Source organism: Pseudonaja textilis, chromosome 2 (assembly GCF_049901715.1).
Source record: "Pseudonaja textilis isolate UNSWEBS1 chromosome 2, rPseTex1.2, whole genome shotgun sequence".
Classification (NCBI taxonomy): domain Eukaryota; kingdom Metazoa; phylum Chordata; class Lepidosauria; order Squamata; family Elapidae; genus Pseudonaja; species Pseudonaja textilis.
In genome coordinates this window covers 174,176,806-174,194,626 of record NC_141991.1, presented here as the reverse complement: position 1 = coordinate 174,194,626, position 17,821 = coordinate 174,176,806, and the positions used below count along the sequence as shown (strand labels likewise).

General features: G+C 39.9%; 1 protein-coding gene and 2 long non-coding RNA genes across 3 annotated transcripts in view; 2 read left to right on the top strand and 1 right to left on the bottom strand.

The window, feature by feature from the left end:
• The window catches only part of LOC148127252 (uncharacterized), a 34,331-nt gene that overhangs the window by 2,129 nt on the left and 14,381 nt on the right, over window positions 1-17,821 (top strand). The gene's annotated exons all lie outside the window — the stretch shown is intronic.
• Window positions 1,048-17,821, bottom strand: part of ALDOB (aldolase, fructose-bisphosphate B) — an 18,865-nt gene continuing 2,091 nt past the window's right edge. The window contains exons 2-9 of the mRNA XM_026713386.2: window positions 9,955-10,071; window positions 9,002-9,213; window positions 8,372-8,426; window positions 7,631-7,791; window positions 7,388-7,471; window positions 5,982-6,156; window positions 4,267-4,466; window positions 1,048-2,312 (exon numbers count right to left, since the gene is read on the bottom strand). Coding sequence (XP_026569171.1) covers window positions 2,217-2,312; window positions 4,267-4,466; window positions 5,982-6,156; window positions 7,388-7,471; window positions 7,631-7,791; window positions 8,372-8,426; window positions 9,002-9,213; window positions 9,955-10,066 — 1,095 coding nt within the window. The 5' untranslated portion in view covers window positions 10,067-10,071 and the 3' untranslated portion in view covers window positions 1,048-2,216. The remainder of the gene's footprint in view (window positions 2,313-4,266; window positions 4,467-5,981; window positions 6,157-7,387; window positions 7,472-7,630; window positions 7,792-8,371; window positions 8,427-9,001; window positions 9,214-9,954; window positions 10,072-17,821) is intronic.
• The window catches only part of LOC148127253 (uncharacterized), a 14,692-nt gene continuing 8,671 nt past the window's right edge, over window positions 11,801-17,821 (top strand). Inside the window, exon 1 of the long non-coding RNA XR_015742137.1 lies at window positions 11,801-12,133. This is a non-coding gene — a long non-coding RNA (uncharacterized LOC148127253). The remainder of the gene's footprint in view (window positions 12,134-17,821) is intronic.

Below are 17,821 nucleotides of genomic sequence, written 5' to 3'. Positions count from 1 at the left end.
GCGATAAGGACTGACTACGCGGGTGGGGGAGGGGTAAGTGGAGAGGGCTGGGCCAGCCAGGAGCACAATTTGCCGGTCCTCCAAACTGCACTGAATCATAACTGGTTGTATAGAACCAGTCTGAACTAGCAGAATCCCACTTGGCTCTTTTATCACTTATGGACTTCATTTCCCAGAATTCCTGAGTGAGCCATAAAAGATTCCCCATCCCTGGCCTACTGGTTTTTCAGTTGTGGGGGAAATCAAGTTTTGACTGGAATGGGACTGTTAAATATATCAATGTAGGACATATTCTTTATATTATTTATATGTCCTATATTTTATGGCTCACTCAGGAATTCTGGGAGTTGAAGTCCATAAGTGATAGAAGAGCCAAGCTTCCCTACCCCTGGCCTAGGATTATTATATATGTAAACACTTCTGTTTTATGTTGGTAGCATGTTCATGCCCGCTGTGTACATTTATGCATTGTTTACATATTGGCTTTAGGTAAGGACACCATAAATGCTACTCCCACAAAAGGATGCATGTATATCAAAGCAGAAATGAACTTACTAGCTTCTGCTGACATTAAACATCAACTTGTATTGGATGACAGAAAAATTGAAGCTCCTTATGAGAAGAAGCTGAAGAGGGCTGTGATTAATTTAAACAAGGATATTGAAATTAGGCAATGTCTGATCCCTGCCACCAAAGATATCTTATTTCGGGCAGGTAGAGTTTTTGAGAGGGCAGGTCCATTTATGCACTTATACTATCTGGTTTAACCAACAGGTAGTTTGGGCCTATGGATCATTTATCTAAAGCAGGATTTTCCTGGGTGATTTTTCTATGCAATGTGTTTCTTTTAAGTACTTAAAGAAATAGTTCAGTTCTTGTAATAGTTCAGGTTCTAGATGTATTCTATTTGAAATGTAAAATATCTCTCTCTTCTCTCCCCACCACCCAGAACAAAAACAAAAATTCAATGGCTGAAATGAATAATGAATTATAATAATTAATGAATAATAATAATGAAATGAAATGAATAATGGCTACAGACTTGGCTAAAGTTTTACAGCCATTTAATCTTTTCACAGTGGTAAGACATTGGCTCTGAGTTTATTGAATGGAAAAGTCACTCTCTGCTTCTTCTTTCTTCCTCTTGATATTCTTCATGTTGTTCTCTGCACATGGGCATTTTATTCATATTTGTCCCCTTGGATAATAATAGGACATGGAGGGAGTCATAAGACAGTGGACCAATTAATGATAAATTAGATTCTTAAAAACTGCCTGGTTCCTTATGAATGTATTTAAATTGATTTGCATGGTGCCAAAGGATTTACAGACTTGCCATGATGCCTATCATTGAAATCCATCCATTTGCTGTTCCTACTAAGAATATACTGTTTCCCTGAAAATAAGACTGTCTTATTTTCTTTTGGGCCCCCAAATAAGTGTCAGGTGTTATTTCAGGAGATGTCTTACCTGCTTACCGTACAACTACAGCAGCTAGGCTGCCCATGCCCCTGACACCTGTTGCACCATTGTTTCACTTCTTTTGCGGCTGCTTGTGGCTGCTTGTGGCCATATGCCACATGGATCGTTGCACCGGTGCTGCCACCAATGCAATGAGCTGGATGCACCGGAGCAACAAGCTGGTTACACCGGAGCACCAAGCCGGAGGCACCAGAGCACCGAGCCGGTTGCACCGGAGCGCCGAGCCGGTGGCACCGGAGTGATGAGCCGGAGGCACCGGAGCGACGAGCCACGCAGCATAATGCTGCAAGCAGCTGCAAGCGGCCCTAGAAAAATTGAGGCAGCAGTGCAACGTACTGCTGCGGCAGTACTAAAGTAAGTGTGTGCAGGGCATGTGAAGCAGTTGCATCCCCCATCCCCACTCTAGCTTCACTTTTACCCATGCGCCTTGCCCCACCTCATATAATCAGATGGTGGGTGGAGCTTAACTCAGGCTTAGTTTTGGGATAGGGCTTATATTAGGCAAAGGCATGAAAATGGGGCTATAGCTTGTTTTGGGAGTAGATCGTATTTTTAGGGAAACACAGGTATATTGTGGAATGTTTTCTCTTTCAGCCTTTTGTCAACTGTAGGAGAGGGTGACTGAACTGCCATGCTTTATGAACTAGCATGTCAGTAAAGGAGAATATTTGTAGCTCAGGGTTGAAATGAGGGGTCCTTGGTGTTGTCGAAGTTGGTTGTTTTGGTTGTTAACACTAGTATGTGTAACTGGGACTAAACAGTGATTGGGTGGCTGTTCCACTGCTCTTTTCAGATGTGACATACTGGCCTTTGCAAGCTAAGCCATTAATCTGAAAAAGAAAAGAGAAAGATACAGGTAGTAACAAAAACAAGGAATTAAGAAAAATCAGTTAATCTAACCAATGCTTAAGTTTCTTACGCATGTTTTACTCATCAGGCCCTTGTTATAGTGCTGCATTGAACTATACTGAATAATTTCTACAAGAAATTAATCTGTCAATTTGGCTGGTGGAAAAATACACTACTCATAGTCTATATTTTTAAACCAATTATGATATAATATGTAATTATAGAAACAATGTAATTTTATATCTGATATATTAAATATGAAAATAACATTAAATTTGAATTATTTGTTATTGTAATAAATCATTTGTAGATAAGAGCACAAATATGTTAGCTATAGAGTCAATCAAGATGAATTGTGAATTAAATATACCACAACACAATGGTAGAAAATCCTCACATCTGTGTAAATTTCACTCTAATAATGCTTTCATAGAAGTCTTCTCTTTCTTCTCAATGTCTTTAAATAGTTCTCAAGGTGATGAATATACCTACCGGTAATACTTCTCTCTCCTGTTTTCCCCACAACAACAACCCTGTGAGGTGGGCTGACGTGACTAGCTCAAAGTCACCCAGCTAGTTTTTATACCTAAGGTGATGTGGGACTAGAACTGACTGTCTCCTGGCTTCTACGCCAACATCTTGGGCTTAACCACTAGACTAAACTATCCCATTTATAGTGCAACTACTATGGCTTGACCACAAAATTTGCATGGTGAGGCTCCATAGCATCCTGAGCTTGGCTTAACTCAGGTGTGTCTCATTTAACTTGGGTTTATTGACTGAATGACATATTTAGATTTTTACATGATAAACCAGGACAGATGACCTGCTTGGTCCTTGGGGCACACTTTTCAATTATAATTATGGGCCCCTTTTATAATTTTGTCCTCCAAAGGATGTATCCACCAGTGTGGTGACAGATAGCTGGATCATTTAAAAGAAATGAAATTTGAGGGAAGATGCATCCATTCCTGTTCTATTAGTGCTAAAAAAATGTTAGAAATAGCTTGGCTGAAAGCTAATCTGTCATATTTCAGGGTTTTTTTTCAGAATAGAATACCTTTATTGTCATTGCATTCCATGAATACAATGAAATTTGAAAGCTACTCCAGCACAGTGCCCCAAACACCACATCACAATCACACCACAGAGTATTTAAAAATTGAAATAATTAAAATAATAATAATAATTAAAAACCTAATCTAAGACCTATCTAAAACATTCAGTAAGTTAAATAGTTTAAAAATGCCACTATATACATAGGACTAAATCACAAATGCACTGTTTGATTCAAGACAGTTATTGCCTTGGAAAAGAAATTGTTTCTCAGTCTATTAGTCCTCATTTTTAACGTCTCCCTGATGGTAACAGTTCGAAATATGAATGACCAGGATGAGAACAGTCTGTGGAGATTTTTAGTGCTCTAGAGAGGAGTCTGGTCTTCGCAATATCTTCCAAAGAAGAAAGAGAGCAACCGATGTTTTTTTGTGCTGTGAGCATCATCTTATCCACTACAGAGTGTCCAGCATACCACACTGTTACACAGTATGCCGAAATACTCTCAACGGTAGAACGGTAAAAAGTAACCAGCCACTTCTCACCCAGACCACTCTTTTTCAGCAGCCTCAGAAAGTGCAGGCGCTGTTGGGCCTTCTTTGCAGTGGCCCAACAGAAATATGAGTTCCTAGAAATATAAAACTATGAACTCTTTCCACATAATCTCCATTGATATATAGTGCTTTGCATCATCTAAAGTCTATAATCAATTCTTTGGTTTTTTTGATGTTCAGGGTGAGGTTATGACTCTTGCACCACAAGACCAGTCTGAAAACCTCTGACCTATGGGCCATCCCGTCTCCTCCTGAAACATATACAGATTATGTTGTTTAGATTTGGCACCTTAGAGATTCTGGTTCTTTTAAGGTACTGGCTTACCTTTGCCCGTTTCATGAAGGCCTCTTGGGAAGCCTTCTTATTCTCAGGCTTGCCAGACCAGGCAGCCAGTGCTGATGCCTGTAGAGCTCGTCCATAGGAGAAAGTCAACTTCCAGGGTTTGGGCAGTGGGCACAGATTAATAGCATTGAGGTTAATGGAGGCCTCCTCTTCACTTTGGCCCCCAGAAAGGAAGCAAATTCCTGCAGTTTGAATCAGATTAGAAGATACTGATGGCTCAAATTCATAAATGATAAAGTAACTGTGCTGGATTAATCATGACTTTTTATATGATTAGACTAATAAATCCAAAACCTCAGAAGGAAATGATGGTCAGCTAGTTCCATATTACAGGTAGTCCTTGATTTACAACAATTCGTTTAGTGACCATTCAAAGTTACAACGGCACTGAAAAAAGTGACTTATGACCATTTTCGCACATAAACAATTACAGTAACCCTGTAGTCATGTGATCAAAATTTGACAGTTACAGCAACCCTGTAGCCACGTGATCCAAATTTGGACACTTGGCAACTGGTTTGTATTTATGACGGTTGCAGTGTCCTGAGGTCACGTGATCACCTTTTGAGACCGTGCTACTAATTTTACAACTGTAGTGATTCACTTAACAACTGGGGCGAGAAAGATCATAAAATGGGGCAAAACTCATTTAACTGTCTCACTTAGCAACAGAAATTTTGGTCTCAATTGTGGTCATAAGTCAGGGACTACCTGTGTTGTCATGAAAAATATGTGAGGTTGGACTTCACTCAAGGGCTTCTTTACTTTCTGTTTATGTGCCTCCAATGTTTCTTATCAAAACATTTTTTTAAATTCCCCTTTCAAGGTAAAAAGTTTCTCAAGGTAGTTTACGTTTCATATTTTTCAAGAATTTCTTATTTTTCAAGAATTCAGAGAATTAAAAAATATTAAAGGACAGCTAATTCAAGCTACACTATACTGTAAACATTCCATTTCAACAGAGGCCACATTTAAACATAATAAAAGCAAACCCAGCGAGATGTCAAATTTTGGAGCTGCATTTTACAATCATTTTAAATGTGGACTGAAATTTTCAGGCTTATCAAAAAAGTAATCAAAAATGAAGACAGGAACCCTTCTACTGAGAGGTTGCAATAAAGATGGGACTACACCAGTAAAAAATACACATTGACCTGAATGAGAAACCTAAGATGGTCTTTATTGCCCCAATAGGCCACATTTTGTAGGGATTCTTTCAAATAACCTAATTCTAAGCCATTTAGTACTTTAAAAATTAAGTTAAAATGAAACTAGACTATCTCACATATCTAAGGAAGAGAGTGAACTCTAATGAGGTACTATGGAAGATAGGAGTGACAGAAGGAGCTACCTAGTTACTCCCTGAAAGCATGAGATGAAACTAAGATGTGAAGACTCAGAAACTTGTGGAATAAGGCACTAGAGTTTTCCAATCTTCCACTATACAAACTGAGCCGGCTGAAGATAGGTGCACAATTGGCAAGTGTGAGTGCAAAAAGATTTTGTGTTCCAAAAATCCATTCTTGCTGTGGATAGAACATTCATATGTAAACACATTTTTCCCTTCAAAAACCAAGGAATATTGATTCAAGGTGTTCAAATTAGCTTTAAAACAGCCTTAATTAGTAGGGAAAGCGGAAATGAGATAATAACCAAGGAGATTTCAGTTGCTCAAATAACAGGGCCTGAAGAATTACCTGGAACAGCTGCTGGGACTGTCCGAAGGAGAGCTGTAACTGTTGCCATGGCCACATCTTGTGGGGTATATTTTTTGGGACAAGCTTGTCCAGCTGTCACCATGTTGGGCTTTAGTAGTGTCCCTTCCAAATAAACATGGTGGTCATTCAAGGCCTTATAAACAGCACTCAGCACCTGAGATACAAAGAAAAGTGATGGTGGAAGTGTTTATAATATGCTCACTTCTTTTAGTGTGCTAACTCTCAGATAAGTGTGTCTTTATCCTCAGGACAAGATGGTTTGGCAACAATCTTGCCAGTAAGTTTCCTTCAGTGTCTCCCATGGCTATTCAAGATGGCTGTTCTTCCTCAGTCTGGTACATTTCTTCGGTGTCAGACTATTCTCTGTCATTCATTAACAATCACACTGATTGTAAATGATAGGAGTGCAATACATTATCATTGATTACACTTTGCTTACATCTAACCAGGTCCTCTAAATCAGAGGTCCCCAACCCATGGCCCACTACCAGGCTGTGGCTATTCAGAACCAGGTCACATGATCAGTGGGCCAACGCGCACATCACGTGTGCACAATTCAACTTGCAGTCGAGCTATGTGTGCATGTGTGTGCTGGCCAGCTGTTCACACGGCCCAGTTCCCCTCTCCTCCCTGGCGGCTGCCAAGCCACAAAAGTTGGGGACCACTATTCTAGATGTCAAGTATGTAAGTTCCTTTAACCTCCATTATGGTCCAGGATAAGAAATGTTGGAAGGTGTGGCTCAGTAACATATGCTTGCCTTATATTTTTTAAAAAATGGAGAAAACAAATCTTCGACTTTACTCATTTCACTTCAAAAGGCATTAGCCCAAGATTTCAAAACTGGCATATATGTTCATGGATGGTGTGTATTTTTGCCTATTTATTTCTAATAAAAGTACAAGCCTGCACAAACCTCTAATTGTACCCATAACGGCTGAGGTTAAAAGGTTCTCCTATTTTTTTTTAAAAAAAATGATATAACTTAGGAGTATAATGAATATTAAGAGACACAAAACAGGACTTAAAGTCCTTGAAGACTAGAAATACATTCTAAGTGAGTAAATTCTGATAATCAGGGGATGAGACCATTGCACTCATAGGAATTTAATTTTAGACCAAAAAGTGGACCACATTGATGATGATGATGATGATGATGATGAAGTCAATTGTAGAAGGTGGATTTACTTGGAACAGCTTCCATATTGCGACAATATCTGTAACATTATCAGACATCCAGATTTGCCTATCCTAGGTCCTTGGCAAAGACTCTATAGGTAAACTAAAATGCCAAACCCAGTCTGAACATCTATCTGGCTGATTGTGCAAAATAATAATAATAATAATAATAATAATAATAATAATAATAATAGCAACAACTCTTTACCTTTTCAGTCACATACTGACATCGCTGCAGGTCATGGTCTCCATCAGGTAAGATTTCAGGTTCCACAATAGGAACTAAGCCATGCTGGTGTTTAAACAGAGAGAGATGATTAAATTGAAATCCAGATAGGCTGTACTTGAGTTTAGCCAGCTTAAAACTAGGAATACTCACAATCATACTCATTATCAAACCACTGGACAAACTGTCCCAAGCCCCCAAATATTTGTGGACATCTAATTGTACCTGTTGGCAAATGCTAGCATAGCGTGCCAATGTGTTAGCGTTCTCCTGGATGGCAAGGGGGGAAGGAGTTGTCTGTGTAATTTTCAGCACAGCACGCCACTTGCCAAAATCTGCTCCATCTTTCTTATATTGGGCGCAGCGCTCAGCAAGCCCATCCAGACCTGAAGGCAAATGTAAAAATATTTTAGCAATTGGGTTGTTCCAATGTGGCAAACTCAATCCTTGAAGTTAGCTTATGGCTCCAGTTGTCCAATCTCCAATCTAATACTGTATATTGGTCTCATTGAAAAAATCTTGAGTTAACCATGGATAAGAATGCCATGTAAATAAAACCACTGCCTTCTGTAAGCTTGGAATACCAGATAGACAAATTGAATTGTTTTGTAGTCCTGAGGAAGTTTTAGACAAGAATTCCTTGTTTTTTCATAAATCCTTTTAAGCACTGCCTCTGCGGCACGTAACAATAATTACTTTTTCTACCTTAAGCATGTAATTGTGTTCCCATTGGAACGTAAATTCTGTTTTTTGGATTCATCATTTCTTGAGTTTTCAGTACTAAAGGCAACCCTGCCTCTCAAATTCAGGCTTCAATTCCTCCTAATGTTAATTTGTTCTTGCTTTTATTGTTTATAGAAGTGTTTCCACTCAAATGCGCTGTGTCCATTTCCTTGTTCTTCAACCCTTTTATCTAACGTTCTAGCTAATGCTTCTGAAGATTCTATGAGGTAAAAGAAAGCTTACCTTGAATGCTGGTTTCATTGTTAGTTCCTGCCAATGGAGCTGTGCCTTTATCCAGCTGTGGATAATTAACGCACAATGTAATACACATGTGTCACAAAATGTAGTAAAGCACACAGGTCATTTAAACACGGGCACTACCAATATATGTTGGATTTATGGGATCAACTTCACCCTGATGATTTACCACATGTAAACTCTGAGTAACTCAGCCAAATCACAGCTTCCTTCTTTACTTTATTCTATCTTTGTTTTTGCATGGCCTGCAATCCAAACTATAATAGAAGTGCAGATAAAAGCAGGATACTGCTACTTTTCTGCAGCAACTAACTTTAGGAAAGGGTGTCTGTGGAGAATCTCAGTCATCCAGATCATTGTTGTCTCAAAAAGCAACTGGACCGTTTTTTCCCATGAAGAAGAACAAAAAGAAAATGTTTTGCTTCTCATCCAAGAAGCTTCATCAGTTCTGATGCTGGGGATCAGTTCTGATCCTTTCATCCTCCCTTCATCAGAACTGATGAAGCTTCTTGGATTAGAACCAAATGTTTTCTTCATCAAGGAAAAAAACAGTCCAGTTGCTTTTTGAAAAAAGCACATTTGAGACATCTAGGAAAGGATTTTGAAACTATTTACCTTGATTCCAACAACTATGCCTTTGTCCTTAATGACAGCTGGGAAGAGTTTTCCAGTGTTGTCCTTCTGATAGAGAGTCTCGTGGAAGAAAATAACTCCCCCAATCTGTTGGCTGATGGATGGGTCGGAAGAGAAGAGAATATCACGGAACTGACGGCGATTTTCTTCCGTATTCTCCACCTTGATGCGTTGCAACCTGTTACCCATTGTCCCTATGGAGAGGGAAACCAATAAAAGTCAGGAACTTTGTGTTGGTGACCTTTACCTATAATCCGTCCTTTTATTTATAACAAGTTTTAAAAGTGCCGCAAAAGAAGATGGTAGGGTGTACTTTCATGAATAACATGCAATGATTTGAAAAGTGCCATCATCTAAAATATAGCTGGTGGTATCACCTATGTGGATTACATTCCTTCAGATTACAGGCATGGAATTTAATCTTCACATTCCACATCACATGAAAATATTCTCGATATTTATAGAAAATTGGCTAATCTTTTCCATCCTATAGGATTAGGGGAAATTGAGATTATACTAGCAATTTTTGATTGGAAAATTCACATTTTCTATCCCTTGCCTGCAGTCTAAAAGTGTGCAGACTAGGAAAAACAGAGGGAGATTAGAAAATAATGTGAAATTCATTTCTGAATGTCTTCCCTTATCTTGCTTAAGGCAGGGGGTCCTCAAACTTGGCAACTTTCAGACTTATGGATTTCAGCTCCCAGAATTCCTCAGTCAGCATGCTGTCTGGAGAATTCTGGGAGTTGAAGTTCAAAAGTCTAAAAGTTGCCAAGTTTGGAGACCTTCTGGTCTAAGGCAACTCTGAAAACGAGCTTCATTCATCATTTATCAATGGTGTACCTTATAGTTGAATCATTCTCTACTGAAATGAATGAATCTAACCTTTCAGCCTCAACAGAAAAGAAGAAAAATAATTGTTTGATGATACTTACCAACAGATTCATCTGCAGCTAGGATCCCTTTGCCAGTAGCTACAATCCTCTGAGCTGTGTCAGAGAGTGCCTTTTTCTGCTCCGGAGAGAGGCTTGGAAACTGGTGGGTCATGGTGGCTGGAAGAAAAGACCATTCCAAAGTTTTAAGATAAATTTATTTGGATATCTGTATAATCCTATGATTTTTTAAAATTTATTTTCACAACAGCAGCATCATTATAATGGCATAAGGCAGGGGTGTCAAACTCAATTTCATTGAGGGCTGCATCAGGGTTGTGTTTGACCTTGGGGGCTGGGGTGGGTGTGGCTAGGGTGGGCGTGGCCAAAATAACATCACTTGTGTTGGGGGCGCCTGTGGTGGCCTGAGTGCTTTGCCAGCGAAAACGGGCTCTCAAGCTCCATTTTTGGCCGGGACGGCTTCCTGCTACCCTCTGCCAGCAGCCCTCACAAGCTCCATTTTTGCTGGCAAAGGCACTGTGGGCTGGTCCTTTGCTATTTCCAAGAAGGCCCCACGGGCCAGATCTAAGCACCCGCTAGGCCAGAATTGGCCCCCAGGCCTTGAGTTTGACACCCCTGGAATCAGAAAATTGTGTATTTAAATGTAACAGGAAGAGGACACATTCTCACCCACATTGAGGTTTTCAGCCATTATATATCAGTAAAACAACACACAAAAAAACAATAAATAGTGGATTTTAAAAATGTCTTCAGCTTCAAAGGGCCTGGGATTCATTTTGGTTGGGATTCAGACAGGAACTTGGTACAGAGATGCCATCGGGGACATTTGTGGTGGTCTCTAGAGGAACCAGGATTATCCCAGTTCTTGATGTCTTGGCTGTTTTCAATACAATTAACCACAGTGTATTTCTGGACCACTTTCTGAGGATGAAGAATAGGAGGCACTGTATTGTGCCTCGATGGCACAGTGGTTAGAGTGCTGTACTGCAGGCCACTTCTGCTGACTATCAACTGCCTTCAATTTGGCAGTTCAAATCCCACCAGAATCAAGGTTGACGACTCAGCCTTCCATCCTTCCGAGGTGGGTAAAATGAGGACTCAGATTGTTGGGGGCCATAGGCTGACTCTGTAAACTGCTTAGAGAGGGCTGTAAAGCACTGTGAAGTGGTATATAAGTCTCCGTACTATTGCTATTGTGGTGATTTTCCTCTTTCTTTATAATTGGTCCCAGTCAGTCTTAGTGGGAGGAGATTATGAACCTGAGTTCCTTGATATGCAGGGTGCTGTTGGACTTGGCACTCTCCCCTCTCTTATTTAATATCTGTGTGAGGTGATCTGTCGTTTTGAGGTTAGGTATGACCACTAAGCTGATGATATATCTAAGTTTAGGCTAACTAAGCTAAGGATAACTAACATCAAGGTCTTATCTCAGTGTTTGGAGACTGTGAAGGTCTGGATAGTGAGGAACAGTCTCAAACTCAACCCTGGCACCCTGCCAAATGGACATATGTAGTTGGACCAACTGAAACCAAATTTTCCATTCTTATTCCTGAATGGAACTAAAACTGTGAGACCCAGAGGGGCAGGAAGCACGCCCAAGACCTGTGTGGGGACCCAGCCAGGTGGAAGGTAGGCCCAAGGGACCCAGTGGGGTGGGATGCAGGTGGGAGCATCCCTGAGGTCTGTCATAAGGGCTGGTGGATAAGTGATTGGATGGGTACTGCAGCATCCACAGGTTTAGGAACAGGTGGTAAATCCCTTTGTTCAGAGCCATTGTAATTTTGAAAGGTTCCTGAATGAATGGTCATAAGTTAAGGATTCCCTGTACAGTCCTGAATGAACGGTCATAAGTCGAGGATTCCCTGTACAGTTCCCCCCCCCAAAAAAAAAACAGGTGAAGGAATGAAGAGTTCCCGCTCAAAGAGAAGTGGAACAGCAACATCTCCACACAAGAAGGCAAGAATAACACGAGTTCCACAGCACTCTCGTCTAAGCCACAGCTGAGCTGGAGATAAACCAGCTTAATTTTCCAGCCCTGCTGACATCATGGGAAAAACAGACGTCTGGAGCTGCTTAGAATCCTCCTGTGGACATGTTCTCAATGTGCATTATTGCTTAACGCACACAGGACCTTCAGAATTTGGAACAATATCTACAGTGTCCTACATTCTTCAAGCATTGACATCTCTAGAAATTGGTCTTCCTTCTGACCATCTCTAATGTAAGTAATACGTGGCACCCTGTTAATTTTAAGGCTGGAAAGCGTGGAGATTATAAGATTATTTTCTTCTAATAAAATACCTACAAATAAACAAATTCCTTATTTAGAAAAGAAAGGTAAACATAATGAGGGAAACCCCACATTTTCAGCCTTTCCTGTTTATTAGATCCTGGGTAATAAGAACAACAAACCGAGCAATTATTTTCTGTGTTTGCTAAGATTAATGCCTAAGATATTTTGCCTTTCTATAATTCTGATCTAATTAACAACTGGCTTAATAAAATGATACAATGGGCTCTAAGTGTCATGCAGAGGTGGTCCTCGACTTACGGCCATCTGAGACCAAAACTTCCATTGCTAAGCAAGATAGTGGTTAAGTGAGTTTTGCCTCATTTTATGACCTTTTCTTAGCACAGTTGTTAAGTGAATCACTGCAGTTGTTAAATTAGTAACGTGTCTTTGTTAAGTGAATCTGGCTTTTCCTGTTGACTCTGCTTTTCAGAAGGTCGCCAAAGGTGATCACATGACTCTGGGACACTGCAATTGTCACAAATCTATGCCAGTTGCCGAATATCTGAATTTTGATCACATGACTGTGTAAATGCTGCAACAGTCTTGTGAAAAATGGTCATAACTCACTTTTTTCAGTATCGTAACTTCGAATAGTTACTAAACAAATAATTGTAAGTCGAGGACTATCTGTATTTTAATGAATCACATCTGGATGGTGTATATAGCATACATACCATATTGCTCTTTTGACCAGAGAGGCCAAAATTGCATTTTTTATACCATGGGTGCCACAGTCGGAGCAAAGCTAAAATTATGGGCAACGCAAGTCCAGTCAAGGTATAAGGGAGACTGAGTGATCATGTGAACAGCAGTACTCTTAAAGTGACTGTTTTATTTATCTCTATCCTGGGAACAGTAGACATTTTAGAAAGGAAAGCAAATAATCAGAACAGATGTTCAAAGCCTTGATGCATTAGGCTCCTCTTTTACGAATAGCTGATTGGAAAGGATGGAGCAGAAGTGGTATTCAGCAGGTTCTGACCAGTTCTGGAGAACCAGAAGTGGAAATTTTGAGTAGTTCGGAGAACCGACAAATACCAGCTCTGACTGGCCCTGCCCCCATCTATTCTCTGCCTCCTGAGTCCCAGCTGATCGGCTGGGTCTTCTTTTGTTGCCCTGTACAGGAGAATGGAGCTGGAAAGCAGGTTAGTGGAGTGGGGAGGGAATGGGAATTTTATAATATCCTTCACCTGCCATGCCACCAAGCCACAGCATGCCCACCAAGCCACAGCCACAGAACTGGTAGTAAATTTTTTTGAATCCCATCATTGGATTGGAGCTGTGGAAAAACACATCAAGGGAGTGCCAGGCAAGATCTAATTGAGCCTTTCTCCAATTTTGAAATGTCTCAAGACCCAAGTTCTACTGTAGTAAGAGAAATATATATTTTTGTACTTCCAAGACACTGTTTCTTTGCAGTATTGTTTAAAGAGATGCACATTCTCAAAAATAAAAAAGAATGTGTTAATCGGCCCATTGAGACAATATTTTTGGAGGGTTTCTGTTATAAAATCATGTGCAACTCCATAGGCAATCTCTTAGGTCTTTTGATGTTAGTAAAGGTGCTTTTCATTATTCCTGCATTCAATCTATTTTTTTGAAAAAAAGAAAGGCGTATGTGCAGACATGTGTTGAGTACGTACACATGCGAATCAGAAACTTGCCTTAAGTTGGACTGGAATCTGGACAACGCTGTTTTTCTTGCTATTTCTATCGTAATGTTGCCTTTAAAACAAAAATGCCAGCTAAAAGCAAGTAGACACAGAATGCTGTGCCTTTCTCTTCTATTTCCTTCTGCTTTTTATTTCAGGTGTAATATGTTTTTGGTTATTTTAATCACCACTTTCAATTAACTATCCACAGCAAGGAAAAAAATTCAGGGTGGTGAAAGCAAAGCCCTGTTTGATATTTTCCCTTCCCTGTATGGTCATGAACCTCATCCAAACTTGTTTGAGGAAACCAGTCTAGAAGTTGCCCTGGGAAGGTAAGGCTCTTAAAAGCAGCCTAAAAATACCTCATTGAAGAAACAAATTATCCGTATGATGAGAAGAAGCAATATGGGTGAGGGCAGGCAGATTGCTAGAAGCAGAGAGCAAATCAGTGGGGGGCTGCAACCGGTTTAACAACCGGTTCTGTGAGCGTGCAGTTCTATTGTTTTGAAAAGTACAAGTCATAGTCAAATAACAAACTTTGGCTTCTAGGGAAAATTGTCCACCATCCCCGCCCTCCTGCCCATCCCAAAGCTTTGAAGGCTAGCAATTGAGATGGATGTAGCTAGATATTGAATGAAACCCACTTGTCACACAAATAAATTGTATTTTCCAAGCCTAAAAGTTTCACAATGAGAAAAGGGTGTTGCAGCACTATAAAAGTGTGGCAGCATTTAAGATATATCAGTGGCATCCAAAGTAAAGAAGACTGTTTGCCTAATCAAATACCTGGCAGCCAGTCAACAGGATCTGGGCAGAAACGGTCAACCTTGCTAGAGTGTAAGTCTTTTTTTTAAAAAAAAAGATCTATAGAAAAAGATAGAGGGGGGGGGAATTCCCCATTAGAAATAGTGCAAAGGTTGCCTTCTGTTAATGTTACAACAGATGACAGACCAAAGTGCAAGAACTGAGGTCAGAAGAGGGTTAGCAGGTTTCAAGGTTGCTGCAGTGTGGACTGGTGTGTGTGTACTTTTGGGGGCAGGGAAGATAGATGTGCAATTTGCAAAGTCTCTTGTGAGTCTTTTAGGACATGTGTCCAACTTTTGTTCCTAGGTAATAGACAGCTAATGTTTAGTTTTGCTAAGTCTAAACCCTGGTTGTGTGGAGAATAATTAACCACTGAGTACAGGCATTACGCGCATTAGAAAGATCGCTCTTTTCACTTGCTGGACCTAAAAGATATGGACTTTAGTAGCAGTCTAAGCAGATTTAATAATATAGTGATTCTCTATATTGGTTAAAAAGAATTTTGGATTAGCAGAATTTATCTACAGTGAGTTTATAAAGTACTTCTTTAATTATATGATTGATATGATGGTGAAAAACAGGAGAGAGTAGTGTTATTTATGGTGGCTCACTGAGGTCTTGGATGAAAGACAAAATACAAATTTAATAAATAAATAAATCTTCTACAGCAGGGGTCTCCAACCTTAGCAACTTTAAGACTTGTGGACTTCAACTCCCAGAATTCCTCAGCCAGCAAAGCTCAAAGTAAAGCTGGCTAAGGAATTCTAGGAGTTGAAGTCCACAAGTCTTAAAGATGCCAGGGTTGGAGACCCCTGTTCTATAGTGCAATTAAATGAGAGACACTTCAGCATGGTGGTTAAGACATCTGGCTAGGAACTGGGCAACTGTGAGTTCTTGGCTCACCTGAGGCACAAAGCCAGCTCGGTGACTTTGAGCTAGTCACACAGTCTTAGCTCTAGGAAGGAAGCAATGGCAAACCACTTCTGAAAAATCTTGCCAGGAAAACTGCAGGGACAAGTCCAGGCAGTTGCTAGGAGTCAACCCCGATTTGAATGTGTGGGTTCGAGACCCAAGTGCCATGTGACAGGGTGAGCTCCTGTCCTTGGCCAACTCTTGCTCTCCTAGCTGTTCGAAAGCATGCAAATGCCATAAATAGGTGCCCCTTCTGTTGGGGGGCGGGGAGAGAGAGAGAGAGAGAGAGAGAGAGAGAAGCTAAACATTAAAATAAACCCTAGATGCATTTGTAGATTTTTGCAGACCTGCAAGAATGAAAAGATGAGAGTTGCTTTTTGCAAAGAATTCGGTTAAGCAGAAAGCTCTAAAATTTCAAGACGAGATTGGGTGGAAGAGAATCGTATAGAGGACTATGGTCAAGAGGCAACTTCCAAGTGTTGGTGATCATAACCTGCTCCATTGATTTTAATGGACTCACTATTTCAAGCATGATATTCAGTCCAATAAAAGGAGCCTTCTGTCCGTTCACAGCTTCCAGATATGATGTACTGCCCATTTCTCCGCTTTGCTCATGGAATGCAATGGAGATGGGTGTATATGAGTGTCCAAATACTAGCTGTAACTCTTCTGGGTGATCGTACCAATGTATGCCTCTTTGCCTTAGCACAATACAGGACCCAATAATACACACAATATTTGGAAAGGATTGAATGCTTCCGTAACGTCTTTTGATTAGTAATACTAGGAGCTCTCAAAATTTTTATTTAGTTATTTATGCGCATGGGAGGGGAAGGATTTCCATTGCATAATGGAAAAGAATATGTGCAAAACAGAAGTTTCTGCCTCTCTGCTTGTATAGAATTGACCAATATTGCTTTGACTGGAAGGGTGGGGGGAACTATCTATGATATGCACGCATTCTTTTTTCACCCCAAAAAGTCCTATGGTATCAGGAACCCAAGGAGTTCTTGCCACCTATCATTAGTGAATTTTATTCTTCCAGGGGCTCTTTAGTACTATCACAGAGATAAGTATCCAATTATTGCCAGCATTTTCCACAAGACTTTCCCAGACAATAAACGAATCAAAGAATTAATGCGTCTTGAAACCCAACATTCCAGTCCTATATTCATCTATACTATTTATCATTTGAACCACAGCTTCCATGCAGCTCAGTCACAAATGAACCAGGTTTTTCCATAGCCACCTGCATAAATGTTGCAACCAGGAGATTCAGTACTAGAGAAAGAGGTTTTCGTAGGTTGCATGTATGCATTCATCTGTCCTTCTAATGATATCACCATTTTGACTTAAGAGAGCAATGACTTCAAAATATTTAAAGTGGAAAAAAAGCCTCAGAAACTTCTACAGCTTTGTTTGGGATATTAGCAGATCCTAAACAATATCCTTATTGCCAGGACCTCTAAAAATAATTTTAAAAAATTAGAACCCCCCCAAAAAAAAAAAGCAAAGCTGATGACACTTAGAAATAGAACAAGCCATGGCTACCAAATATAATTTGGATACTTAAGAAAAGAGATGTTATCTAAATCTGAACTACATTCCGTATGAAGTTTTTCAAAATACCAACTGCATTAAGTAATGAATGCTAAAAAAAATAAGCAAAATGTATTCAGCATTCCTACCTAGTACATAGATTTTTTAAAAGTCAGTTGATGTAGAAAAACATCATATGATTTAAAACAGTGATAGAAAGAAAAGATGCCCTTTCTGCCAACAGTCATTTCAATCTTCCTCAGCAAAAGCAGTCAACTATGCAATGAATTAAAGAAGATAATAGAAGATGTGGACTGCTTTGAAACTTGGTGTGGACAGATGCAGAGGGCTGTTTTTAATACAAAATATTGGTTTATCTTTGAAGTCTCTTCAGGCTCTTCATTGAAGAATAACTGCCAAACCCTCTTCCAAAGTGTGGGTTGGTATTTGAAGATAACAAGTGTAGCAATACTTTCTTCCCATCTATTAAAATTTCTCTGTATTTGTATAATAAATAGCAATAGCAATAAAACGTATACAGTATATCACTTCATAGTGCTTTACAGCTCTCTCTAAGCGAATCTGTGTCCTCATTTTACCAGCCTTGGAAGGATATAAGGCTGAGTCAACCTTGAACTGGACAAGATTGAACTGCTGGCAGTCAGCAGAATTAACCTGCAGTGCTGCATTCTAACCACCATGGGTCTTA